The following is a 27017-nucleotide window of genomic DNA, read 5'->3' on the forward strand; positions in this document are numbered from 1 at the left end:
GTCTTATCCTTATGAGGTTTCCGCTCGGTATATCTACGCAGCAACAGCACTAGCCTTCTTGATCGACTCATCCCCCAGTTGCTCCGCATGCTTCTCAGCATCATGTTGGAATACCCAATCCTCTCTCGGGAACTGAATCAACGTGGGGTCCTTCTTCACCTTCTCCCAATCCGTCTTGTGCCACATGTCCCTCGTCGTCTCACCCGTTTTCTGCACAGCCTTGACGCGATCGTAACGTATATCCTGGTACGCTCGTAACGCGCCTCGTACGTTATCCTTTCCAGCTTTTCGTAGCAACACGGCGAGTGTAACACCATCTTCGAGTGCTTGCGTCGCACCTTGCGCACTTGTTGGAAGGAAGGGATGCGCTGCGTCGCCTAGCAAGCATATCCGGCCATGACCTGGCGCGGAGCCATACCCTGAAACCCAGTTGGGCAACGGGTCCCGGTAGACAAGTTTCCAATCAACGAGTTTCTCTTCCGGTGTCTTAGAAACAATCTTCCAGCACATTGGATCCCAGCCCTCCAACACAGTCTTGACGTCTTTGAGGTAGCCAGGGAAGGACCAGGATTCGTCGATGTCGTGGTCGTCACGGTGGGTAAGCACCCAGCAGCAGTCAGTGCCGTTCTTGATAGTGCTGAAGAGAAAGTGTACGTCTGGGCCTATGAAGTTGTTAGCATGCGATTAGTCTCAACGGCGGGGTGGATGAAGGCTTACCGATCCATCCATTAAAGGTATCGCCATTCTCGCAGAACTGCTTTGTCTCCGGGTCTGCGATCATGTCCTTGTTGGTGAACCAAGCTCGCCATACGGCGTAGCCACTGCTCTTTGGCTTGTCTTCGTAACCCAACACCAGTGTTCTCGCCTTACTTCGAACACCGTCACTCGCAACCACGAGGTCGCCAGCAACGCGCGTGCCATCTTCTAGCACGATGCCCGCCTCCTTATCATCCTCCCAGTATTTCTCCACTCGTTGTCCCAAATTGATCTCGACGCCAATCTCCTTGGCATAGTTGAACACAATCTCGTGTAGTTCACCGCGGTGCCCGTTGAAGTTCGGCGCCTTCTCGTCGCGTGGTGGTGTCTTCTGGTTTATGACAATCTCGCCAGTATCCCATTTGTGGATGTTGAAGCCGTATTCGGTGAGATCGATCGAGATCTTGCGCATGTCGCGTGCGACGCGTCCATCACTCCAACGCGCGAAGATGCGCCCAGCATTGGGACCGAAGGTTATTATGTCGCCGAGGATCTTGAGCGAGGGGAATGATTCGTAGATGACGGGAGTGTGACCGTGGCGGATGCATTCTATGGCTGCTGTGAGGCCGCCGAAACCTGGTGATGCGTGTTAGAACGGAGCTGTGGCATGGACTCTTGTGAAGGACGTACCTGCGCCGATAATGATGACTTTGATGCCAGTCTGTGGTTTTGCGCCATTGGTGACTGGACCGTTCTCGTTCGTCTCTAGAGAAGACATCTTGGGTAGTTTGGTCTCGTCTATTCGCGCACGGAGTGGCATACGCGACTTCAATCAAGCTCCACGACTGGGCGGAATAAGGTAACACAACGCGATTCGATGCGAGAAAAGGTTCCAGGTATCCAAACGCATCGACCAGGTAATTGCTCATGAGCGTGGGGCTCGGCAACCCTGCATCTACCGATGATATGGCCATGTACCCATCGCTCTCAGTAACTTCACCCAGGCGAGATGGAGCCGATGACCGAGGGTGCAAGCGCGAGTCGTGGCGCTGAGGGCCTGCAGGTGCTGGTCGCCTCTCCCGGCATGTCCCCTCCGTGGGGTGGAGTCGTATCATGACGAAGTGGATCGGCGTATCTGCCGGTTAAAGGGTGTTGACGCGTGATGCGAGGTCATTGGGGACGCGAAGTATAGGTCGTAGCTGCCCCACATAATGCTAACTTCCCCGCCTTGTACCTACCCCGCAACTTTCACCCCAACTGCACTTGTCCATTTCCAGTGCATTCTGTCCCGAAGGTGACACAGATGCTGTGGAAACAGCAGGAAATGCGCGTGCAGTCTCGATGCTTACGGATGGCAGTCGCTGTGGTGGACGAGCTCAGTCCCAGGGAGAGCGAGAGCGAGACTTACGCACTCCCCTTGATAAGATTCTGAGACTCAGACTGTTACTTCTTGTATATATCAAGAGCTAAAATGTCGACCCTGACACATTCTGAATGGGACGAGAAGACGGGCGGTCTTGAAGTCGCGAAAGCTTTCGCCAAGCAAATTCATGGCAAGAATGGTAGGACGTCCATGTGCTTACGCTGTTGAAAGCTGATGTTGACCTAAAAAAGTACTCATCACCGGTGTATCCCCTGAAAGCATCGGCTCGTCCATAGCCCTCTCGGTCGCCTCCCAAAATCCAGCGCTCCTCGTTTTCGCCTCACGCACCAAGTCCAAACTAGAAGAGGTCGTAAAGAGCATCCAGGATGTCTATCCAGACGTCTTAGTCAAAGTAGTCCTTCTTGACTTGATGTCTCAAGAATCTGTCAAGACTGCTGCAAAAGAAGTGTCACAATTGACGAGCCGCTTGGATCTGATCATCAACAATGCTGGTATCATGACAACGGCGCGTCAAACTACCAAAGAAGGCCTCGAAGGTCAATTTGGCGCCAACCATATTGGCCACTTCCTCTTGACCAACCTGCTCATGCCTCAGCTTCTGGCCTCAGCTTCCTCTTCAGATGAAGGTACCACCCGCGTCATCAACCTCACTTCTGCTGGTCATCGGTTGAGCCCTGTTCGATTCTCTGATTACAACTGGGAGAAGAGCGAAGACGAGATACCCGAAGAAGAGAGGCACGTGCAGCTTCCTCCGAAGTTTGCGAAGGGCGCAGATGATGGATACAACGGGTGGCTGGCCTATGGACAGGCGAAGACGGCGAACATTCTGTTTTCAGTGGGTTTAAACGAGAAGTACAAAGTAAAGGGTGTGAGAAGTTATGCTGTGCATCCCGGATGTGAGTAACTCGCTGCGCAAGCCTTTTGAGTGCGTGGTTTCAAAACTGCTGACGAGCTTAGCAATCTGGACTGGTCTCAGTCGAAATCTGGACGCGGATGGCGAGGCTGCGATCCGAAGTGTTAGTCCGTTCTGGAAGAACCTTGATCAGGGTGCTGCGACGGTATTGGTTGCGGCGCTAGACCCAGCATTGGACGGTAAGTGAAGGTTCAGTCCGCAAAACTCAACACTGACAACGTACTAGAATCAAAGGGTATCATGCTGTCTGACTGTCAAATGTGTGATGCGATGCCATACGCGACTGATCCGAAGTTGGCCGAGCGACTGTGGACGTTGAGTGAGAAGCTGGTGCAGAACAGCTTCAAGTTGTGAGGTAAAGCGATGGTCAACGAAGTAAGAGATCAGGTGCAATGACAAAGTGAAGCGCTACCTAAGTATGGTCGAAAATTGTGGCCAGTAGTGGTTGAGGAAAAGAATCACTGCATAACAACCCTTTCGCGTTTTCTGTCAATGTCCTTGAATATGCAGAGGTGTTTGTTTGTTGCGGTATTCGTACCTAGTGGCTTGGTAGTACTCCACCACCACTGTCCGATAAGATAAGCGTGCACGTTCCACCGCGTCTTGCCCTGATGTCACAATCCAAGACGGACTACCACGCCCGAGCATCGTCACTTCAAGTACGGCCCTCAACTAGCACAAAAACGCGTCCTCATTCTCCCATAGATAGTTCGTGGCCTTCGCAGCCATGTAAGTTCGTGTCCGCGTGGTTTCTCTTGCAGCAATAGACTCGGATTATTTGACGATCTCGAAAGCTATGTGTAGCTACAATTGACCACGTACTTGATGTGAGCGATTCACGATGGTAAGCGCGTGTTAAGGTCATGGCAGATACTTTTGCTGGAATGTCGGTCGATGCAGAAAGGCGAACAGCATCGAATATGCGAGAGGTATGTTGGAGCATATCGCATTTCTGCTAGATTCTGACCCGAAGATTAAACTAGAGAACAGATGATATCACTGCGTGATAGCACAGAAGCAATACCGTTAAACAACACGATCCGAGAACCTATCCCGACCGTCTGACAGGCCATGACCTACCGATTCGAGCCCCATATCCTACACGTCCTACACACCAGCAGCTGCGCGATGCCCACGGGTTGTAAGCAGCTTGCTGAAGTCGATCACACAAGCAGACTCGGACCACGGCAAAAACCAACACCAAATCAAGGACGAAGACGAGAACGAAGGCGAACACGGACATGAAGAAGCGCTTGTCGCAGGCACTTGAGTACATCTAGCCAGTGATCGATTCGAACATGCATGCAAAACCGGAAAGCAGTAACAATGACAGGCCAAACGGAGGGGCTAGGAAGCGCAGGCAAAGGGACAGCGGACAAAGCGCTATCGAAAACACTCCACGATCGCTTGCGAAAGACAGCTTAGTCCCACCGGACGACAGAGTCTTCCAAAGCGAAACTCGCATTCAACGGCTTTGAGCTACTCTTCACTATTCTCTTCGTCTCCCTTTTGCCTTTTACGGGGTTGCATTCCTGCGATCGGTTTCCTCCTCTTTCTTGCAAACGTATCTCCAATTCCCAGCACTTGTTCGAGGTTCGACATTCTCAGTGGTCCAAAGTCTCTGCTGTCCCTTACCGTCGGGTGGCTTACCAGATACGCATTGATCTCGGCCCTCAATGTTGCTAGATCTGGCCGATGCTCTTGCTCCCAGTTCACGCAGCGCGCAACCAACGACCTCAGGTCTTCCGAGTATTTGCTCAGTGCCGGAAAGCCCAAACCTTCAAACGGCTTCGCTCCGGTCTCGTCTAGTCGCCCATGATCCGCTTCGCCAATGTTCACGTTTTGCGGCATGTCCTCCGAGTAATGCAGTTCGCGCTGTGGACCAGCGACAGAACGATTGGCAATCATGTACCAGATTGCTGCTCCGATGCTCCAGATATCTGTCTTCTCATTCAAAGGTGTCAAGTCAGGCGGAGTACCTCGTACAAGTTGTTGCTCCTGATGCGATTAGCACGAGTTATTCTGGGTGTCTCGATACCGAGCAGATTTGGCTTACGGGAGGGTACTTGAAACTGGTGTGGCTGAGCACGTACTCCTGAGGGTTGTCTGAGGGTCTCACTGCGGGATCACTCTGCTCCAGATCATACATTGCCATACCAAAGTCGCTCAAGACACAGTTTGGATAAGCATCGTCAGCCGCTGGCTCCAAGAAGATGTTGCTCAACGAGACATCGAGATGCGTGATTGGTGGCCAAGCTGACTCCGCTGTCGCGGGATCTTTCGATCCCGTTTGGAGGACCAGGCATGCATCAACAAGCTGCGACAGTACATGCCAGACCAAGCTCTCTGGTACGACTTTGAGTCGCTCAATTTTATCCGTCACTTGTCCTCTTTTCCATCGGTCAAAGTGCTCTTTCAATCCCTGGAATAAATCGCCACCTTCACAGAAGTCCAGGTACAGTTTGAAGCGGCGCTGCTTCATCATCAATCTGTACCCTAAATGCCTCAACAAGTTATCATTGCCCGAGGTATCAGCGCCAGCGGCGGGTCGATTCGCGTCAATACGCTCATGTATGCGAATTTCACGCGGAAGATAATCTCTCCAATACGTTGGATCCCGCCATTTCCAGTTATGTGGGCGGACTTCTTTAACGACCATTCTGGCCGTCACGATGTTGTTGTCGTCGACTGCGCACCACAAACCTGCACATCCAAAAGTGCCTGCACCTAGAAACTTCCCGCCTATCCACCTTCTTCTGTCGCCATATGGATCATGGGTATCATCCATCCAGTTTTCACCGTTCTCGGGCTCTTCTTTAGACTTGATGGCTTTTATGGTCATGCCTAAGGTCGCATCATCTGGCTCCGCATCCCACGGCTTAGGTGGCCAGAAGTCGAAGGGATATCGATTTACCGGCCGTGGTGGCGGTACTGTAACGGCATGAACAGGCGCTGCAACAGGGCCTGCAACGACCACAGCGGGCGGTGGCACAATCATCGCAAGCGCACCGAATCCCGCTGGAGCATTCACCCACGCTGGCTCCGTTCCTCCCAACCCATCACGATACGGCGGCATACTCTTGTTTGTGCGCACGAACGTGACGTCGCTCGCATTGAACGGGTTATCTGGTATGGGGTTTGGTGTTGGCAGACCAAATAATTCTCGTCGCCCGATTCGCGCGTTGTAGTAATCGCGGACGATTCGACTACCATACCATAACGTGGTGACCGTGTTGTTTTGCTCGGCGCGGCTCCATGTGACTGTCGAGGCATTGGTGGGGAAGTAGGCTTCGCAGTCGCGTTTGAAGTAGGGGAGACCGGACTTATAGGGTGGTGGCTTCCGTGGCATTGGTGGATGTGCTAGAACAACTTGTCATTCGATCTGTTTCCCAAAAGGCTATATCGGTAAGGTGCGTTCAGGACTACAACGGCCGAACAAAGAGATGCAAACTTCCTGTTGCGGCACTTATGCTGACGCCGGGAGATGGCTGATGCGGAAGGACAAAGACATGGATACAAGCACGTATTTACAGATAGGTTAGTGGATATCGTGAAGCCGTTGCCATAGCTATGGGCGCATACAGATTTCAAAGTCGCGCATCGATCTGCCAAGACTAAAGCCGTGTCTAATTCATAGGTTGCCCAATCGCGAATTCCAAATCTCGAACGACCTCTAGCGACTCCATATTCCGATCATTCGCAACATCCGGGTGCGTCGTAAGGAAATCATCGATCCTATTCCTCATCTCCAATAACGTCGGCCGTTCACTCGATTGCCATGTCAGACACGCCAACGCCAATAGCTTCAGATTCTCGCTGTAACGTTTGAAAGTAGGAAAGAAATCCATGTCATTCCATGGGTCATCCTCTGGGTCGGTGTAGGTTCTCAGGTCGCCATGTTCGCCGGCGAAAGGTACAGCTGCGTCAAACTTCTCGACAAAGCGACATGGCCCTTGGCCGAGAGGGGGGTACAAACCATTGCTGAGTAGTGAGTAAAGTACTGCACCGCTAGAGTTGCAGTTAGTAAAGTTCGAACGGGTATTCCATGGTGGTGTACGTACATCTGCCATACATCTGTCTTTCCGTCTAGGGGTACTACCCCACCGCTTTCTGCTGCGTCATCAACTACAAACTGGTGTTCCTGCTTCTGATTAGCTTCGTAAGAATATACGGATAGTAGCCTTGTTACTCACAGGCGCATATCGTGGGTCTGCCGTTTCCCTGACATACTAAGATGGGTTGTCAGTTGCAGGAGCACCCATGTCCGTAAACGAGAGGCCGAAGTCTGCCAAGACAAACGTTGGGTACTGGGCCGGTTAGCGCACACGATCTCCAACGTAATCTATGGAGGTTGGTCACAGACCTCATTCTCGTTCTCCTGAGCCGCTGGCTTGATGAAGATGTTGTCGAGTCTTATATCGCAGTGTTTGATCGGTTTCCACTCAGGTGTGGTGTTCTGCACACCTCCAATACTGACCTGGCCGAAATGCAGGATCTGACACGTTTGAACGAGCGAGCTAGCGATTCTCCAGATAAGGCTTTCGGGTATCTTCTCCAACAATCCTGCTTCTCCGGACTCCCCTTCCGAGTTACGGTAGCAACGAAACTCCTCGTCCCATTCGGTGTCAAGCCATGGCTGGTCACCTTGGTAAGCATAAACTATCTTATTCAATCTGTTGCAGTGCTTCTCTAAAGCATGCCAAAGATCGCCGCCTTCGTAGTAGTCAAAGAAAATGCGATAACGCCGCTGGGTCATCATCAAGCGGTACCCATGATGTCTAACCAGAGTTTTGTAAGCAGAATCAGCAGGCTCATCGGCGTTATCAGACACCACGCGGCCGTCATCGACTAGCTGGTGCATGCGGATCTCGCATGGCAACTGCTCTCGCCAAAGGCAAGGGTCACGCCAATGAGACTTGTCAAGCCTCGCTTCTTTGATAACCATCCGCTGTTCTTTGTCAGCACGCTCTCTCAAACCTGAGTAATGATCCTATGCCTGAAGTCACATACCCTTGATATGTTACCTTGGGCATCACTTTGACACCACAATCCCGCACAGCCATAGGCGCCAGCGCCGAGAAATCTCTTATTCTCCCAGTTTTGCTCATCTCGAATTGGCCAAAAGAACGGCTTTGTCGTCACCCACTCTAGTCTGGCGTTATCCTCCATAACGTCATCCTTGATGGCCTCGATCGTAATCTCCGGACGGATAGAAGCGTCTTCTGGATCTGCGTCCCACGGCCTGTTGGGCCAAAAGCTGCAAGGGTAGGGTTGAACTGGAGGAGCTGCCGGAGGAGCTGCAATGACAAGAGGCGCAACTCCAGGTAGCTGTCTCGTTCTCTTTGCGGTGTCTACATCATTTTGGGTCCATGGTGCGGCTGGCACCTGATGTTGTCGCTGCATAGGATACTCAAACTTCTTCCCAACCCTTCGAAGGAAATAGTTTTGAATGATTATGTCTCCATGCCACAAGGTCAGAGCAGTCAATCTCACATCGTCTAATAGAGTAAGCTACCATCTCAGCATGCCCATCTTTGAAGGCTTACCTCCTGACCATCTTGGTCGGTGAGTCCGACACCATGTCTCGAAAGTTCTCTTAAAGTAAGGTTGCCCGGTTTTGTACGGTGGCCCTTTCGTCATGATGCCGTGTAAGGTGTTTTAAGACTTCCGAAGCTATAGTGTAGTCCAGAAGTGGCTTCGTAGGGTACATCTAGCTATTGAGAATTCGCATCTTGAATCTACATCAGCTTCTATACAGTTTGCCATATCTATGGAACCAAACATGGGCCTTCGGCACATGTTGCGCTGTACCTGCTTTGTGTATGTCTTCTGCCGTTGGGATCAATGATGAGTAACAATGAAACAAACCGACAAAGGCCAACGTGAGGCTGCGTGCAGAAATCAAGCACACAAAGAATACCAACTATTTGCTCAATCATTGCTTCACGGTTTTACCCGCTGTTAACCTTATGTGACCTCTAGCTTTGTTCACGCTCTAAACATATACGATAAAGGATCGTAGATGAGTACTGTTGATCTCCTTTCGGATGCGCGTCAAACTGTCTGCACATCCTCAAAGAAGCCGAGATGCAGTAGCAATGGCCGGAGTACTAGGGTGGCGTTGGCCGTGTTATCTGGCGATTTTGGACGGATACGCATAGGGGTGTTTGACTCAAGCTTGTGTAGTTGGTCTTTTCCTCCACGTCCCTACACCACTTGGGTGAAGTATCTATGTCCAGACACCCTGAGAATATCGTGCATAGCAGGCACGCTGTGACCTAAAAGAATGATGCCTAATATGGGTATTGACTAGTCTCTATGCTTTTACCTAGATGTCAACATGTGCATCTTAGGTCGGCCCAGCCATGGGTTTGTTCATTCCGTTGGCCCGTAACCAAGGCAGTATCGCGCGAATTTGCATGAAGGTGACTGTCTCGCGGAGAGGTTATCGATCGCATACGCCAGTTTGTGTAGCGGCTTCGGTTGGGTATCGCGCATCGAGACGGCGGGGATTTGGGTATCTCGCGGTTTGCCGAAGGTTATTCGTGGGCCTGTTGCGCTATGACGTTAACATTAAAACAGTGGAATAGGACAGTGGAATAATGAACCATTACCCTGAATGAAAAGTCAAGCTAGAAGATCTCCAACCCGGTAGGGTAGCTGGTACGCAACATTATCTGGTCAGATGTAGTGGGACATTACGCGTTTGACGTATGCGGACGCTGCTGTCGACTGACCAGCCTGTCCCAAATATAACATATGGTGTCGTGTGGCATACGACTGAGGCTTCATCGCTTCAAGGGTCGCGTAATCTCTCGAAATTCTGTGATAGGCGCGCCACGCAGACTGCTACGGCCTGCGCGTAGCATTTCGCGTGGTTTGGAGCATCGCGTCGGCGAGAAGCTGGCGAAAGGTTAGCGGACCAACTATATGTTGCGTCTCCCGAGGGTAGCGAATCGCAAGACCAAAGAGTATCAACTGAGATGTCGCAATGTGTACACAGCTGCGTGAGGTATGAAAGGCGGGCTTGGGGTGGGAAAGAACGCGCCGCGACGCGTGACGCAATTGAGCCCCACCCATGTCGATCAATTCCAGCCCCAGTGGCATTCATGGACCAGTGGCCTCTGCTAGCCAACACGATACATACACCGTTTATGTACACCACAGCGATGCTTTATCGGTTGCTCTATCCGCGCAGCCTCGTGACGAACTCTCGGTGACCCTGCTAGCTATTCGAAATCTCGTAAGGTGGTAACGATACTAGAGGTATCAACGCACGGTAAATTTACTCAAGAAGTGGGCACAGGATCCGTGTTCAATTAGGTATGAAAACATTATTACAAGATCTGACATAATGAATGTGTTAAGGAAACCCACAACCTGTAATCTTGGAGCTCTTCAACCAGTGAAGCTTGGCTACAAATTACATGCCTCGACGACCATACACACCCCATGTGCCTCGTTACCTTCCATCAGAAATATCAACAAGCAATTTTTATTGCTTGCCCCGTGAGCGACCGTTCTGCTTGAGGTGGTAGGCTAGTCGAATTAGAATATAGATGGGCAACAGATAAGAGATTGGACTTGCTTGACTTGCTTGTTGACATCTCTGTTTTCCAACCACTGCACTACGTCCCGCCACTGCTGCTGGCCTTCGAGGTTTCAGTGGCGCTCTTGTCTTTGTTCTTGTTGTCCTCTTCGGTCTGCTTTTTGGCTTCATCCTCTTTCTTTTTGGCTTCTGCCTTCTCTCTTTTAATCCTGTTGTATTCCCGAGCCTCGTGCTCAATGAAGTAATCGAACTCCTTCCTCGCAGGCCGTGCGGACGACGTGTTGATGTTGATGTGACGTGTTATTTCGGTTGAATAGCTGTTTTGAAGGATATGTTTGTGAAGTAGACGGAAGTAATGGTATGCTGAAGATTGTTGTTGTGCATCCATACTGGTGTTGATGCGCCTCCGTTTTATACCCAGCATGACTCCACGAAATAACTGTTGACTCCAGTGAGAGACCGATGAATGTGTTGATCATGATCAGTCAAAGGCATGGGCACGTCGATCGTGCGACGCGAATACATGTTGGTTTCCCAGCGTTCAGAAAGCTGTCATACTGCTGAGAGTCAAAGATAAGCATGCCAAATATCTCTGTTAGTGATACGGGGATGATGCATGTGTTTGAGCATATAATATATGCGTGCCACGAACGCGAGCTGTCTCTTTTGTGCTATGCTTTGACTCTTTGCGTCATCATAGTTAGTGATATTACGCGCGAGATATAGTCGATGCGCTAGGCGAGGTATCGAACGGTGAGAGAGACAATGACGGGGTTCACCCAGTGGCCTATGAGCCTCTCACGGATTATCTCGAAGACTGGTACTATAGATACAGTTAAAGGTACAGTCACGATGGTTCAATCAGCTGCCGTGAATCAGAAATAAGACTCATCGTATACCTAGTTGTTGGAAGATCGCGTGCTCACGCCGATTTGAAAGAAGGGATCAGAGTATTCGACAGGCACCAGGCACACGAAGCATCTTCACCCATTTTGCCGCTGCGCTTCTCCTATCGTTTGCATTATACTTCTGGACTGAAGTACGTTCTGCAGCCAGGGTAGTTCTTCGTCTCTTTCTCGAGGAATTTGCTAGTTGCCTTCCCCATGAAAGCTCATGCCTCCATACACCTTTCGGGCGTCGGAACGCTCGCACGTTTCGCCGGGGTGCAAAGCAACGCTGTATTTGAAACAGCTGAGATAGCCACATGCTGCGCAGATGAAGACTCTATATCTTCTGTGTGCCGCAGCTGGCCGAAAGAGTACTCTAGAAGGTTGCAATAGCGGAAGTTGAAAGGGTTGCGCAGGAAAGTCTGGAGCGTCATTTTATCGTAGCTCCAGATGTTAGTAACGGAGAAGAAGTGGAAAGGCGATGGCTTACCGGTCAAACAGTTCAGCGGGCGCAAATTCATGGACGTCTTCAAGGTCGCACACCGTGAACAAAGCCGCCGATGGACAAAGGACATGAACGACAGCTGTATTTCACATTTCGACGTTCGGTCACTAGCCGATGCACTCCTGGCATATGTTGGGGGCATGCTCTCACTTCCGTACGTGGGTGCAATCCTTTAGCGAGCGCATTACCGCACATGCGATACATATCTGGTCCGGAGACTTTGCTGCGTAGATGGCGAGGACGCCAGAGAAGCTCAAGTGCTAGATGGCTCCTTGAAGGGCGCGTAAGTATTGTTTTTCGGTCATCTCGCGAGTGTCCTTGGGGATTGACCGGCTGGCCGGGTCTTGCATCCGCCTTGCTAACCTATGTCGAAGAATCAAGGGGTCTGAGAGATGCGCCATCGATCATACGATTGACAAGTGCGCGATCAAGTGTATACATGCCCAGATTCAGCGCGCGTGAATATGAAAGGGGATATGCTTTGGTTATTTTTCACTGACAAGCTGCCAATATAAGCTGACGCAAAATATTTCGCTCGCTTATGATATAAGAATAAGGATCTGATGGGTGGTGGCAACTAATGGAACATGGGTGAAGGTCCTAGATTCATGACCGTGTGGCAGCACAGTAGCAGCCGCCAGAAAGAGACAACACCCGAGAACAAAACTCACGCTAAGATCGCATGAAAATTATTGCACAAGATGAATGCCGTGCATGCTTTTGTGCTCCTTGGTCTTTTCGCAGACCTTGAACCAAATGAGACCACCAGCGAGATCTGCTGCGCTCAACTCTCAGGAGGTCCACTGAGCAGAATGCATTTTGGTATTACGACCACGATTAAACCCACTCCTCGTCGTCGTCAGCGTGATAATTGGGCAGCCGTGAAGAATGGTGTCGGCATGACTCAGCATGCGCCGAGTTACCGATACCGCTGATGCCTTGCACGCCTTTGTATGGAGCTCGACACCTGTAGCAGAACTGAAAAGCGCATCCCGGCCGACGACCTTTGAAAGTTAGCATGAACCGAGAAACCGAGCATGTTAATATGCTTACAAGTAATATGATCGCATCCTTCTGTCTTCTGAATCTGCGTTCCACAGCCCGGACACTCCACTGAAGACTTCCCAACTTCGGCGACACTTGCTTCTTCTTGTTCTCTTCTGATGCGTACTTCTTCGTCTCGTGCCTCGCGTTCAAATCTCTCGCGTTCAATTCGCTCGATGTATTGCGTGCATACTTCATTCTCGTGAAACGGTATGACGGGGTTGTGGGCAGTACACATGCGATATCCGCAAGCGGCGCAGCTGAAGATCGGGCCTTCTACCCCAGTGTCGTGAATCTGGCCCGATGGGCAGCCTTCAGCAAGGCAATACATGAAGCTTTTGTTGGTGCTGAGGTACCTTTGCATGGAAAGCTCGTCGAACCTGTTCAATAACGTAAGCAAGTGTGAAACTACCACTTCTGATGAGTTTGGGTGTCTTACCGAGTGAAAACGTCTCGTGGCGCGTGTTTACGAACGTCTGCATGCGTCACTGTGTTGGTGCAACCGCTTGACGGACAAGTGACGCTTTCCTCGCTTGCCATCCGCTGGTTCAACCACTGAATGAAGCATTCTTGACAGATATCATGATCGTGATCGCATCCTTCAAGGCTTGGAAACCCTTTTACGGGGACAGAGTCTGCGCAGGAACTGCACTCCCTCTCGTTAGACTGCTGCGTAAAGGTGGAGTTGTGAGGCTCATTTGCACTCTTCCCGATAACTGTTCTCGCTTTTTCTTTTCCTATATCTCTTTGCTCAATGCTGGGATTCTTAATTTTACCGATGAGTTCAGAGTTCGAGCTGCCGTGTTGTATGAGACCTTCGGCGTCTGGATCCGACCAACCCGAATCCAAGCCGAAGAGCCCATCGAAGAATGCCCTGGTGGACGGCGATTCATCGGACAATGCGATACTGTTTTTCCGCGGTGTTGTCTTTGAAGGTACTGTCCTGGGAAACCTGCGGAACTCTACATTCGGCTTGACTACTTTTACTAGTTTCTTCTTTTGTTTCTTTGCGGATGTATTTGTAGTTGAGTCAATGGTAGAGGAGGCTGGCGTTAGCAGCCGCTTTCGATTTGACGCTGCCGTCTTCATCTTGTCCCGACAGCTTTGGCAGTTCTTCCAGTAGTTCTTCGTGGTCTTCTGCTTGTCTCTGATGGTAAGATCGCTCTTGCAGATAGTACATTTGGGTGGTAGGTCTGGCGCTGCGGTCATCGTGAAAGGGTCGGCCATGCTGCCAGTACCGGAACCTGAGGTTGTCATCGTGTTTGTGTATCTTAGTATGGCTGGAATTGAGCTGTTGTGAGGCTGCTACTCAAGATACAGGTCAAGGAAGGTTGGCTTTCTGGACGGCGAAAGTGAGGTTAGGGATTATGGTAGGTCGAAAGGTACAAAGATCCTTTTGTAGGTCTACATCTTAGTAGCAGGTGAGTTAGAAGCCCATCCAAGTTATCGTGCTGAGGCCATATGATGGTGATATAAGAATAAAGCGGTGAGGGTGTCGCTAACGATGCTAGTAGAGGTGTTGGAACCGTACGGTGTGCATTCTGCTACTGAAGGTGAAGTTATCATGTGCACGAATACGATAATGCAGAGGACCAGCAGAGACCAGATTCGCAGAATCAGTATATAGGATGTCCCACCACTCGCAAAGCCAGCTTCCAGATGCGCACTTCTCACAAACGATGTGACCATGCCCGCAGCACTTTCGACTTCCATGACCGAAAAGGATCTCGAGGCAAAGTACCAGAATCCTCCTATCGTCGAAGTGACGAACTAACTTTAGGTAGTTCTCCAGCGTCAGCAGTAAATGATACCTGAGTTCAACGCAGGCTGCAATCGCGATGATGTGCCGTCAACAGTCCATCCGCTCCATCAATTGCTTCAACTGTTGATCGCTATACCGAGAGCGTAATATAGGTCTTAATCCTGCGATACTGCTCGTATCAAGCAAGATGGCGGCTTGATTGCTTCCCGCGATCACATTTCCGGAAGCAACGGTGGAGAATGTGTGTGCGCTCTTGGCTCGGACCGTCGCGCTGCCACGCGCCCGAAGCGAAGGCCAACTGCTTGAGCGCACATGTCTTTCATATTGGCGGTATTGGGCACTTGATGTATCGATGCCGTACCGATGAATGTTGATGCAGAGACGGCATGAAGCGATGATGAGAGATGGTGTTGCAGTAGACCCTGACGTCACGCGCTACGAATCGCACTAAGCGCGAAAAGACGCGCTGCGTCCTCCGCGGGAAGGACAAGCATTGAACACCACTACAGCGCGTGTATTTCATGGTATCGCTAACTTGTTAAGAATCACCTCGGTAGGGGATTGGACATCATGCCCCACTCGTCTGTGTATGGCATGGAACAATTACCCGGAACTTCATTCTCAATCTCATCGTGATGTTTACGGCGATGCCGAAGACCTAAAATGCTTGCTAATTACAACATGGGAAATTGCAGAACGGGAGAGCTGTGGAGATGCCGAGTCTGAAATCCGAGGCGTAAACACAGGCAGGTTGTTGAGTATATGTGATGTTGGTATTCTTCTTATGTCCTCTGCTGAGCAGGCGTATTCGCTTCTCGCAGCTCCTGTGCTGTATTGTTACATATGAAAGGTGATGGACATGCCTATATCTGTCCAATCTCTTCTCTGGCACGGATCCCTAGCAATGTGTCAAGCCACACTTTTCGCCTCGCTTCCTCAAGTCCATTTCCCTCCCATCCCAGACCATCACCCTATATCACATCACCACAGTAACCCAGCCCCCACCTCTCGACGTTCCAGCAACGTGATGGCCTGAAACACAAGATTACTGAGATGACATTCCCGTTCTTCCTCGGCCGCGGTTCACGAGATCACTGAGCTCATGAGTGGCCGTGCAGTGCCGTTCTAGCCGGTCATCCCCTGCGCCTCAGTCTTGGCGTACCCGCCCTGCACCGCCTCTTCACTGTTCCAGCCTCTTGGCTCATCTTTCTTTGGAGCATGCATGCGGGGTGTGATGTTTGTGTCGTTGTACAGGGCGATGGAGGTTCTCATGTAAATAATTGTTTGTATTTTGTTGATGTGGATAGCTCATTCATGTTGTGACGATTTGAGGGATGTTTGTGGATGTTGCGCCTTCTTGCATGTCTCTTGGTATTCGACCAAGCATTCGTCTGCGCAACTTTCATATTGTGCTGTCACAGAGAGAGTTTCGCGGTCCATGTGTTGTTTCCTGCATTCGTCCAGGCAGGGTGCGGCGGCGAGGTATACGGCACAGCAGTGCGGCGTTCCGACTTCTTTTGTGCAAAAGGTACTCGTCGATTGTGGGCGAAGCGTGTTCGTGAGAGATGATATGAAGTCCTCGGTGGCGTGTGTATATTTTGGTACTAGTTGGTAGAAGAAGATCGGTATGCATAGCAGGATCAGGAGTGTGGGTAGGATCGCTCGGTATCGTGGCGTATATCTGCATTGGGGTCGGATAGTCGTGTGCATTTCGTTCTGCGAAAAGATCTTCTTGTCGCACGCCAACTCTTTCATCACGTCGTGAAGTCTGATAGATAGATCTCAAGTGGAGGCCGGATGCCTGTGCCTTTTGTACACAAGTATAGTCGCGATTCGCAAGTCGTCGTAGTACCAACACCCCAAACACTGAGAACGAGAAGTCGGTCAAGGAGAAATGTGGGATCTAGCACATTATAAGTCTGACAGCGGCATGACAACCATGCGGCCCATATGTATGACAGAGGCGGCGGTTACTCGGCAGCCACTTCGCGCTCGTCAAGACGGTAAGGCGGCAACGCTAGTGTGCAAGTGTGGCTTAGTGACCAAACTGGTATGCTCCAAGATCACTCGTTGCACGCCTTACCCCAATTGTGCAGAAGATGAATCAGCTAGCCAATCGAGAGTCGTTCGTGCAAGCACAACTACGCCTAATCGCACGACGAACACCCCCAAATGAACGTGCAGCTGACTGCCTGGTGTGGTTATGCAAGATAAGCGCGAGCTGAAACTGTGCACTGATCAGTCTTGGGCGGAAGCCATATCTCACAACGCACAGCCACGACCGCTGCGGCGGTCTTGATCCTGGCATAGTGGGAATAACCTTTGGGGGGACAAGCCCGTAATCCGGGGAAGTTTGGGCCCTGGGCGTGTTCAGCCGTGCAATGTTCGGAGCTGGATACGTAGCCCGTCAGCACTACAATCTTGGAGAGAACACACACGGGCCTTCTGTGTAAGCAGCCGATTCCAGCTACCTTTTGCGAGAAGTACTCTAAATGCGCCATAGTGATGGTGAGTAGAATTTGATACATGTGTGCCAAACCTACGTGGTGGTAGAATTCGTTTCCAATGAGTCGTTGATAATGCGCCGGAATATGAGTTATGAGCAAGGCCTGGACCCAGTATTTGTGAAAAAGACCGAAGAGAGCAAGCGACGTTAGGATGAGTTCGCAAAAGAGTTGGTGTACTGAAGAGCAATGCTGATCTCACGATGCGCCCAGAAGGGGAAGTTTGCCAGACTGAAAGGCGCCATTGGGATTGTACGTTGGCAACTCTGGCGCATTTACAAGATACGAGTTTGATCGGCGCCGGCTTATGCCCGCCGTGCGCTGTCGAGGTCAAATTCTAAGCTCTATCGGTTTGAAATTGCGCCATGCATGCCAACCTCGCAGATCGTCTAATACACAATGGTGGAAGCTACGGCATTCTGAGAACAGAAATTCTCGGAGCGGCCGCCAAGCTACCTACTCGTGAGAGAATCTAATTCCATGAAATGCTACGGAAGTCAGCATTAAACCACAATAAGGGATGGCGAAACTTACTACAGCATGATACCGGCGCCAGTGAACATGGCGGCGAATTGCATCAGAGTCTTCCTGAGCTCTTGGCCTTTGTTCGGACCGGTCTCGAGGAGTTCAGGAATTACAGCAACAGTGCCAACATAGAGGAAAGTACCAGCAGTAAATGGTAGTAGCATGTCACCCCACTGCAGACTAGTGCCCATAATACCAGGACCTTGGATGTCAGCAGAGGCGGAGCTGCCTCCAAATTCTTGGACAGCAATGCCAATGCAAGCTCCTAAGAAAGCGCCGACAGCGGTAACGAATTGAGCCCCCATAGCGGCTCGCTTGCTGAAGCCAGACTGTATGAGGAGAGCGAAGTCGCCGACCTCGTGAGGGATCTCATGGAAGAAGACAGCCACAGTCGTAGTAGCACCAATCGTAGGCGAGGCGTAGAATGAGGAGCTGAGGGCCAGACCGTCGGTGATGTTGTGGGTGAAGTCTGCAATGAGGTTGAGGTAACCACCAAGCTTGACACTGGCGTTGATCTCTTTCTCTGCTGTCTCTACGACAGACGATGTGCCATTTGTGCCAGATTTCCTGGAGCGCACACCATCTTTGGAGCTGCCGACGTCGACGCCTGTTGTCTTCGCGGAAGCCTCAACTTTGTCGTGCGAGTGCCCATGCGAGTGGTCGTGTCCGCCCTGGCCTCCCGTCGCAATTCGAAGTCCCTTGTCCATGGCCACGAAGGTGATGAAGCCGACCATGATAGCTACGCCCAGCAACAGGTTCTTGTTGGGTTCGACCATGACGAACTTGACCGAGTCGTGCTCTTCCTCGCCCAAGAAGATCTCAGGGAGCAGGTGGAAGAGAGTATCACCCAACAGGCCGCCTACAGCGAATGCGACCATGACGGAGAGCGAGGAGGGGTCGATGTTGGGCGGGCATAGTGCGAGGAGGAAGTTTGGTGGGCCCGAGATGTAGAGCGTCGCTAGCAGGGCATTGACTGCAGGGCTGCCAGGGAACAGGAAGGCGAAGATCTGGGAGGTGAGGGAGGACGTAGTCGGGTTCGAGGCTGCCTTGTGCTGGTTGAGAGCCTGCACAAGAGGACACTCCTAGCTGGTGTCAGTACCGCCATGAGCACGCGACATCAGGGTATCTCGGACGATATCCAATGTCAAAAGAATGCACTATCCTCTATACGATCGAGAGGATGGCAAAAGAGGATTAGTGAGGTTGACGAGTAAAAGGCGTACCTGCAATTGCTCTTCGATCTCATGGGCGCTCAGGTTGCCTACTGGCACGCCGGTCTCGCCCTTGACGGCTGCAGCTGCCACGTTCCATCCCAGCACCCCGAGGAAGATTGCCAAGGACAGCAAGGTCCGGTTGCGCCGTGACACCATAATGACGCGTGAATTGGTCGGATGCAATATACAGACCCTGATATTGGGTCGTGGGGTTGATGCTTCAGGGGTCTGTCATCATGGAAACTGGCCTGCTCGTGGGTACCTAGCCCGCCCGCTATCGATAACGCTAACGGAAAGTTCGCCAAAACTTTTGGAAGTTGCGACCGGCGCCTCTGCAACACCAGAGACAATACACTGATACTCTCGCAATCCTCCACAACAATACAAAATGGGTCGCGAACTCCAGAAGAAGAAGAACCGGTCGTCCATTCCCAAGAAGCGCAAGAATGGACCCTCCAAGAAGAAGATTCTGCAAAACCCCATCATAGCGAAGCACTGGTACGACACAATGTGCTTGCCTCTGCGTTACCGATCAGACTGACACAATCGCAGGAACCAAAAAGAGACATTATCGCAAAATTACCGCCGTCTCGGTCTGACAGCGCGCCTCAATCACGCAACCGGTGGCACAGAGAAGACGATTGCCCTTCTCGGCCTCAACGATGAGAAATCTTCGCGCGCCGACACCGTCGCCAACAGCACAGCAGACGCCCTCAACATCGTTTCAAAAGCCAAGAAGCCCGAGAACATCGCAATCGAGGAGATCGAAGTCGAGCGCGATCCCGAGACAGGCGCTATCCTCAACGTAACAGGCACACTCGACAAGAAGGACAACCCGCTGAACGACCCCCTCAATGAGATCGAAGATGACAACGAGGAGATGGAGTGGAACGGCTTCTCTATGGTACCAGAGCGACCTGAAGAGGCCGAGAACCCAGTCATCCGGGAACTTGAAGAGGCAGCCATGAACGGCGCGAGGAAGGCACCCCGCGGACAGAGCCAAAGGGAGCAGGAGTGGGTAGAGCGATTAGTAAACAAGTACGGGGAGGACTACGGAAAGATGGCGAGAGACCGGAAGCTCAACCCCATGCAGCAGACCGCTGCGGACATCAAGAAGAGGGTCGCCAAGTGGCAGAAGGCGCAGAACAAGGCATAGGATTGCGACTTATGTATGCATAGCAGGTGTTGTGGCGTTTCTGGGCACATTTGTCGCACTCAAAATTCGAATACCAAACATCAGTCTCGGCTTTGATCGGACTACGAACGACCGTGCTCTCCATCGTTCAAGGCGTTTTGTGTTGGACGGGTGATGGCTCGTGCTCATCTCTCAGCGGTTACTGGACCCTGCCCAGGTGAACTGCACCTACCCCACGAGTGCTGAACTTGCACATTCATGCAGCAACATCACCACATGCACATAGTGGATACTCTCATATTGGGTAGACTGACTGCGATCGCGTCTAGGCATGTGTCGGACGAAGCGAACGAAATGCGCAACAGACTGGTACACTCGGCGGGCAAAAGAGACCGAGAGGCATCCTCTTTCCCTCCATCCGGAAGTTACCGTCGGCTCAATCGCATGGACTAGACGAGAGAATGGATCTCAAGAGAACTTCAACAACATACCGCTCGCACAGCTCGGAGACGGTTCCTTTACCAGATTTCATCGGAGAAGACCGTTTCACTGACCACCCGCGCGCCCACGAACCAACAAGTAACCCAAGTCACCCCTCCTCAAACCCCAGAAAGCGCTGCCCACAGATGTTACGTGAGCCCGAGGTACTCACAACTGATAGGTCTTCAGTACGACCCTTTGCCACCCGCCGCGGAACCCAGCGGAATACCAGGATGTATCTCACTAAGCGTTTCTGGAACAGCAGAATGCTTCCAGAAGTAAGCTCAGCAGCACTCATGCTTGTTTCCAACGAGGAATGACGTCGAACGCCATGACTCAAGTATTTCGGATGGTCAGATTGCGCAATGAACGAAGTTGAGCGTCTTTCACGCAGAGCTCTCGCTTAACACTACCTCATGCTCCAGTGCTTAAGCACTACTTGTATCTATCAGCGAAGAGACATCAATCAATTACGACGCACTATTGGTCACATTGGAAGTGTTGCTGGCTCCAGATTGAATCCCACCAAACGGTCATCAGTCTCGTGATACGTCCTCGACCGAACCGCGAGGATTACTCTCATCCGCCCTGATCCGCCCCACAGTTCTCTCCAAGATCTTTCGATCTTTGGTCAGTCTCTGCATGATCTCGTGCCCATGGGGCAAATGGGGTTCCGTCAGCATGGAAGCTCAAGGTTCCGTTGCCGAATATGAGTCGATTTTATAAGAGAGGTTGTGTTACCTCAGAATGCTTACTATCTCAGCATTCCTGCCTCACTCTGTTGATGAAAACGCATCTCGACGATGGACAAGATCAAGATGAAGTTACCAAACCCTGTCAGAGACTGGCGACGCAAAAGCTCCGTTGAGCAGACATCGCAAAATGTCGGCGAACATGCTGGCTACGATAATACCCCACTTCCGAGGTTGACATGGAAGAGTTTCTGGATGGGTATGTTGGTGTCAATGGGAGGATTTGTCTTCGGGTGAGCAGCGTCCAACAAAATCACCTTCGCTCCTGCTTAATCTTCTAGCTATGACACTGGTCAGATCTCTGGGTTCCTTGGTATGGTCGACTTCCTTCGACGCTTCGGTCAGAGACATGCAGATGGCACGCCATACTTCTCCAACGTACGATCTGGACTCATCGTAGGTCTACTGTCTATTGGTACATTGTTTGGTGCTTTGATTGCGGCACCAATCGCAGACAAGATTGGGCGGAAGATGAGCATCATATGGTGGTGTGGTATCTTCTCTGTGGGCATCATTGTCCAGATTGCTGCCACAGATGAGTGGTATCAGGTCATGATGGGCAGGTTCGTTGCCGGTCTCGGTGTTGGTGCACTCAGCCTACTCGTACCCATGTACCAAGTACGATCCTCACACAAACAGCAAATGTCCATCACTGACAGATACAGGCGGAGACAGCACCTCGACATATCCGCGGAGCCTTGATTTCCACCTACCAACTCTTCATCACATTCGGAATCTTCCTGGCCGCAGTCTTCAATTACGCTGCGGAACGCCACCAATCCGGTAAAGCCGCATCCTGGCAGATCACCCTCGGTCTCTCCTTCGTACCTGCCGCTATCCTCGCGGTAGGTATCTTGGGCTTTTCCGAAACACCTCGGTTCAACTACCGTCATGGTAAGATTGACCAGGCCACCGCAACCATGTCGAAAGTATATGGGGTACCAACCAACCATCAGAGCATTCAGCTAGAGCTTGAGGAGATGAGGGTCAAGCTCGAAGCCGAAAGCAAGCTTACCAACGGACCCATACAAGAATGGTTGGGTATGTGGATGGCGCCGAAGATGGCATACAGGTTGGCAATTGGCATGGGCTTGCAGATGTTTCAACAGTTGACAGGCGCCAACTACTTGTAAGCAGCTGGTCACCCCCAGTGAGCACATGCTGACATCGCAAAGCTTCTACTACGGTACCGTAGTCTTTGCCGGCACTGGTATCAAGAACTCGTTCGTCACGCAGATGATCTTGGTAAGCATTCTTCTTCCGTAAGGCGACCCATAACAGTGTTGACCTTCTGTAGAACGGTATCAACTTCGGCGTCACCTTCTACGGCCTCTATATTGTCGAGCACTACGGTCGTCGCAAGTCGCTCATTGCCGGCTCATGCTGGATGTTCATCTGCTTCCTCATTTTCGCTTCTGTCGGTCACTTCGCCCTTGATCGCGACAATCCAGAGAATACCGAAAGCGCAGCCACGGCAATGATTTGCTTTGCTTGTTTCTTCATCTTCGGTTTTGCGACAACGTGGGGTCCAATGATGTGAGTTTCGCGCCGATTCCCAGTATGCTACGTCAAACTGACAACGTCTAGCTGGACAATCTGCGGAGAGTTATACCCCAGCCGCTATCGCGCGAAAGCCATGGCTCTATCAACGGCATCGAACTGGCTGTGGAACTTCCTTCTCGCATTCTTCACGCCCTTCATCACTGGTGCCATAGATTTCCGCTATGGCTACGTCTTCGCCGGGACAAACATCCTAGGTGGTCTCATCGTATACTTCTTCGTCATCGAAGGCAAAGGGCGCACACTCGAGGAAATTGATACCATGTACCTGATGGGCGTCAAGCCATGGGAAAGCGCAAAATGGGTCGTTCCCAGCCTGGAAGAGATGAGCGGAGATATGAGGGTTAAGCTCGAATCCGCAAACCCGGAGTTGGCGCTTAGGAAAGAGACTAACGGAGGGACGGCTGATGACAGTGCTAGTGTGAGGCACGAAGAGAATGGCGAGGCGATTCGCGGGAGTGAGGCTATGAGGGACGGGAGTGAAGAGGGGTTGAGGGAGAAATCCGAGGTCGAGCCGTAGTGAGCTTGTTGCAGATGCGGTGGTCGCTCGGTTGGCCTGGGTGAAGCAGGTTGATCCATAACTGTTCGTTACTCCCGCTCATACTTTGATGCTCGTAATTATTTCTTTCGTCTGCTGATGTGAAGGGTTTTGCGCCGCGGCATGCACCCGTTGAGATCGTTCTCGCAAAGCTAGACGCGCTCTGTAAGTCGCGCCACGTGCACGCGTCGGGATTTGCAGCAGGCTTCATCCCAGCCTCCTCAACATCCATCCCACAATCGTCAGCGCAACTTCATTTTGACTAACACAAGTCTCATCTCTGTGCTGGCAGCATCCGCAAAGGAAGGTGTCATCGAAAAGAGACATGATTCGTATCCAGTTAGCCTCGTGCGGCGTTGCACTGCGCTGAGATCGCGACGAAACCCCATTCGGCGCTGACAGCTGCAGTGTGAACGACGTAGCAGTGCCGAAAAGTTTATGAGGTGAGCGCATCGGCGTGACCGACCGCCAGCATCGACTTATTCAGGCCACCCCAAGCAGAAAATTTGTTCGCGGTTCAGCATTGACGTAACACGGGAACTCCAAGACACCACAATTCCACGCCAAGAAGCATCCAACGCCCGGAACGGATCAGATTAGATCTGCCTTATCGCTAGTAGCAGGCTATTAAACCCAAGCATGTGGTCCTCGGGCAAGCCATGGTGTCATTGCACAGACCCGCGGACTTCCTCGTGGTACTGTCGCGTGGGTGTGTGCCTCTCGCCATGCCACCACTGCACTTGGCGAGGAATAAGTGTACCAATAGCACGACACGGCAGCCCAGCCGCCTGCGCGCATCAGCAATGTTGCGACGCAGGGCCGATCAGATAAAGTAGTTCCCTCCGCCGTGCCGTTATCTTGGATGCATCTCGCATACTGCAACTTCGACATTCTCCTACGGAATTGGAATCGGTCATGCGCCATTCATTGAGGCCTGGAGAGGCGACAAGCCCGACCGATGTTGTTCACAACGAGACTGATCGCGGCAACTTCGGCAAGGATATCGACTACAACCGCGAGCGCTCGCCAAGCGATGATACTTCGAGCGAGCACTCAGCTCAGGCTGGTGTGAAGCGCATTGAAGCTGTGAGCAAGGCGTGGACGAAGACTTCGCTCATCGTCGCCTACGTCACGTACGTCATCACGATCGCTTTTAATTAGAAAGGTTTCTCTAGACTAACTCCAGTCCAGACTTTTACTTATCGCCAATGTTACATCCCTCGAGATCCAGGTCACTAGTCTCTTAACGCCATATGCCACGAGTGCCTTTGCTCTGCATTCACTCGTCTCCACAATCTATGTAGTGCAGGGTGTCGTAGCCGGTACGTTCCTCGTTCCGCCATACTCAGCACAGCGACTAACTATCTCCAGCGGTCATCAAACCGCCAATGGGAAAGATTGCCGATGTCTTTGGACGTCTTGAATCGTTTACCATCACCATCTTCCTCTACACGATCGGGTATTGTATGCAGGCTGGATCCAACAATGTACAAACTTTTGCCGGAGCGCAGATCTTCTGGGCCGCCGGTTTCAACGGTCTGGGTGTTTTGCAACAGATCTTCGTCGCTGATACTACGGATCTACTAAATCGCGCTCTTTTCTCCACCTTGTTCGACGTGCCCTTTCTCTGGACTACATTTGCTGGAGCAGAAGTAGGAGAAGCGATCCTGAACAATACTACCTGGAGATGGGGATATGGTATCTGGGCTATCATTCTTCCGGTTTGCTTTATCCCACTGGCTGTTAGTCTCTTTATGAACCAGCGACGTGCAAAGAGATTGGGTTTTGATGTCCCTAGTCCATTCCACGGGCACAACACACTCCAGGTCCTGAAGAACATTTGGATCGACATAGACGGATCTGGCCTGTTATTGTTCGCGGCAGCCATAGCACTCATTTTGCTGCCACTTACACTGGCTCCAGGCGCAAGTGGTGGGTGGAGTAATGGAAGTATGATCGCCATGCTAGTCATCGGCGGCGTACTGCTTCTTGCGTTCCCACTGTGGGAGACGAGCAAAAAGTTAGCACCAAAGGCATTCTTCCCACCAAACCTCTTCAAAGAAAGAACGATCATCGCCGGTGTCTTGATCGCATTTTTCTACTTCAGTAAGCATCATGCAAACAATACTATGGCTCGATGCTAACGGATGAAACAGTGGCATTTTACATGTCGGTCTTCCCATACTTCAGCTCTTACCTCCAGATTGTCCAGGGCCAATCTCCTTCCACAGCCGGATACATCACACGAACCTTCACCTTCGCTTCGACCGTCTCATCAATTGTAGTATCACTTCTCATCAAGTACACAGCGCACTACAAGTACTACACAACCTTGGGCGCAGCCATCTACCTAATGGGCATGGGTCTTATGTTGGCATACCGGACCGAGGACGCTTCTACTGGTACCCTCGTCGGCACCCAAATCGCCATTGGAATAGGTGGAGGCTTCCTGAACGTCCCTGTCCAACTCGCTGTCCAAGCATCAGCCTCCCATCAACAAGTCGCAGCCGCCACAACAGTCTGGCTAACCATCTTGGAAGTCGGTGGGGCAGTAGGATCAGCCATCTCAGGTGCCATATGGTCGACCTACATCCCCGCCAAACTGCAGCAGTACCTGCCCGCGGAGAACTTGGCAGATTATTCGACCATCTACGGTAGCCTCTTAGTCGCAGCAGATTACGCTACCTACCCTGCTGGATCCCCCGTCCGTATTGCTATCAATCGGGCGTATCAAGAGACGATGCGGTACCTACTCATTGGAGCTCTTTGCTGCGCAGCGCCTATCGTGCCGTTGACGTTTTGTCTCAAGAATTACAAGTTGGATCAGATGGACCAGAAGGTTGTTGGCAATGTTATCGGTAGTGCTGAGAAGAGGGAGAAAGCGAAGAGTTGGCGATTTTGGAAGCGATAGACACGCACGTGCTGGCATGTCATTTTGACAACGCGAGTATATCTAAATTAATTGCTTTCGATTGCCATGCTTGGTAGAATCCTAGAAAGCGAAAATCGAAGAAGCGGAAACGCAACCAAGACGAAGGCAATCCGTGCCATGTATCGCACACATCTGATTACTGATTCCGCTCTTCTCATTGTCTCGGCGAACAACTCCGAATGTCAATGCTAAACTGTTTGAGTTGCGACTTCCACACGATTCAAAGCCAACTACCTCGGTAAGACCGCGAAGGTCAGCCAGCAAATTCCACAGTCAAAGTGTCCAATCTTCACAGTCCACAGACTCAAAAACACAATCGAATTGTTCGGCACTGGAGAAAGCGAAGTTTGCCCCCAGCCGCCCGCCTGCAGCCTCGCCAGGCCATTCCGACCGCACAGACCACGCGACAGGGCCGTGTTTCACGCTCCGCACCCGGGACCCTGGACCCTGAACCCGCGGCGTTGCCAAGAGCTTTAAGTTACGTTACTGAGACTTTAATGCGACTTGAGACTACAGACGTCGGTATTCTTTGTGGATTCTTGATGGCGAGGAGAGTGATACGTCCAAGGCAGGAGATGCTGATGCAACCTTGGAATGTCAATGGGTGACAGTGGTATGAGTCGTGGAACGGTGGAAT

General features: G+C 51.4%; 9 protein-coding genes across 9 annotated transcripts; 4 read left to right on the plus strand and 5 right to left on the minus strand.

Annotated features, from left to right (window-relative positions):
- Window positions 1-33: 33 nt before the first annotated feature.
- Window positions 34-1516, minus strand: J4E86_000571 (uncharacterized protein; the record flags this gene model as incomplete). Its single annotated transcript, XM_051441145.1, has 3 exons — window positions 34-662; window positions 718-1332; window positions 1387-1516. The coding sequence occupies 3 exons, from the start codon at window positions 1514-1516 to the stop codon at window positions 34-36; spliced, it is 1374 nt and encodes a 457-aa protein (XP_051307316.1).
- Window positions 1517-2167: 651 nt separating this feature from the next.
- On the plus strand, window positions 2168-3347 carry J4E86_000572 (uncharacterized protein; the record flags this gene model as incomplete). Its single annotated transcript, XM_051441146.1, has 4 exons — window positions 2168-2258; window positions 2311-2976; window positions 3038-3172; window positions 3220-3347. The coding sequence occupies 4 exons, from the start codon at window positions 2168-2170 to the stop codon at window positions 3345-3347; spliced, it is 1020 nt and encodes a 339-aa protein (XP_051307317.1).
- Window positions 3348-4472: 1125 nt separating this feature from the next.
- Window positions 4473-6342, minus strand: J4E86_000573 (uncharacterized protein; the record flags this gene model as incomplete). The annotated part of the gene is made up of 2 exons (XM_051441147.1): window positions 4473-4991; window positions 5050-6342. 2 exons carry the CDS (start codon window positions 6340-6342, stop codon window positions 4473-4475), a joined length of 1812 nt encoding a protein of 603 aa, XP_051307318.1.
- A 277-nt stretch (window positions 6343-6619) lies between these two features.
- J4E86_000574 (uncharacterized protein) lies at window positions 6620-7749 on the minus strand (the record flags this gene model as incomplete). The annotated part of the gene is made up of 3 exons (XM_051441148.1): window positions 6620-7001; window positions 7055-7134; window positions 7357-7749. The coding sequence occupies 3 exons, from the start codon at window positions 7747-7749 to the stop codon at window positions 6620-6622; spliced, it is 855 nt and encodes a 284-aa protein (XP_051307319.1).
- A 2872-nt stretch (window positions 7750-10621) lies between these two features.
- On the minus strand, window positions 10622-10966 carry J4E86_000575 (uncharacterized protein; the record flags this gene model as incomplete). Its single annotated transcript, XM_051441149.1, has 2 exons — window positions 10622-10905; window positions 10933-10966. The coding sequence occupies 2 exons, from the start codon at window positions 10964-10966 to the stop codon at window positions 10622-10624; spliced, it is 318 nt and encodes a 105-aa protein (XP_051307320.1).
- A 6811-nt stretch (window positions 10967-17777) lies between these two features.
- On the minus strand, window positions 17778-19139 carry J4E86_000576 (uncharacterized protein; the record flags this gene model as incomplete). Its single annotated transcript, XM_051441150.1, has 2 exons — window positions 17778-18851; window positions 18993-19139. The coding sequence occupies 2 exons, from the start codon at window positions 19137-19139 to the stop codon at window positions 17778-17780; spliced, it is 1221 nt and encodes a 406-aa protein (XP_051307321.1).
- Window positions 19140-19371: 232 nt separating this feature from the next.
- Window positions 19372-20139, plus strand: NOP16 (Nucleolar protein 16; the record flags this gene model as incomplete). Its single annotated transcript, XM_051441151.1, has 2 exons — window positions 19372-19481; window positions 19536-20139. The coding sequence occupies 2 exons, from the start codon at window positions 19372-19374 to the stop codon at window positions 20137-20139; spliced, it is 714 nt and encodes a 237-aa protein (XP_051307322.1).
- A 1262-nt stretch (window positions 20140-21401) lies between these two features.
- J4E86_000578 (uncharacterized protein) lies at window positions 21402-23430 on the plus strand (the record flags this gene model as incomplete). Its single annotated transcript, XM_051441152.1, has 6 exons — window positions 21402-21583; window positions 21632-21968; window positions 22016-22479; window positions 22526-22595; window positions 22648-22886; window positions 22938-23430. 6 exons carry the CDS (start codon window positions 21402-21404, stop codon window positions 23428-23430), a joined length of 1785 nt encoding a protein of 594 aa, XP_051307323.1.
- Window positions 23431-24363: 933 nt separating this feature from the next.
- J4E86_000579 (uncharacterized protein) lies at window positions 24364-26359 on the plus strand (the record flags this gene model as incomplete). Its single annotated transcript, XM_051441153.1, has 4 exons — window positions 24364-24581; window positions 24640-24770; window positions 24820-25554; window positions 25605-26359. 4 exons carry the CDS (start codon window positions 24364-24366, stop codon window positions 26357-26359), a joined length of 1839 nt encoding a protein of 612 aa, XP_051307324.1.
- Window positions 26360-27017: the final 658 nt, after the last annotated feature.

This window comes from Alternaria arbusti, assembly GCF_024043155.1.
Source record: "Alternaria arbusti strain BMP 1465 chromosome Unknown scaffold_1, whole genome shotgun sequence".
Taxonomy (NCBI): Eukaryota; Fungi; Ascomycota; class Dothideomycetes; order Pleosporales; family Pleosporaceae; genus Alternaria; species Alternaria arbusti.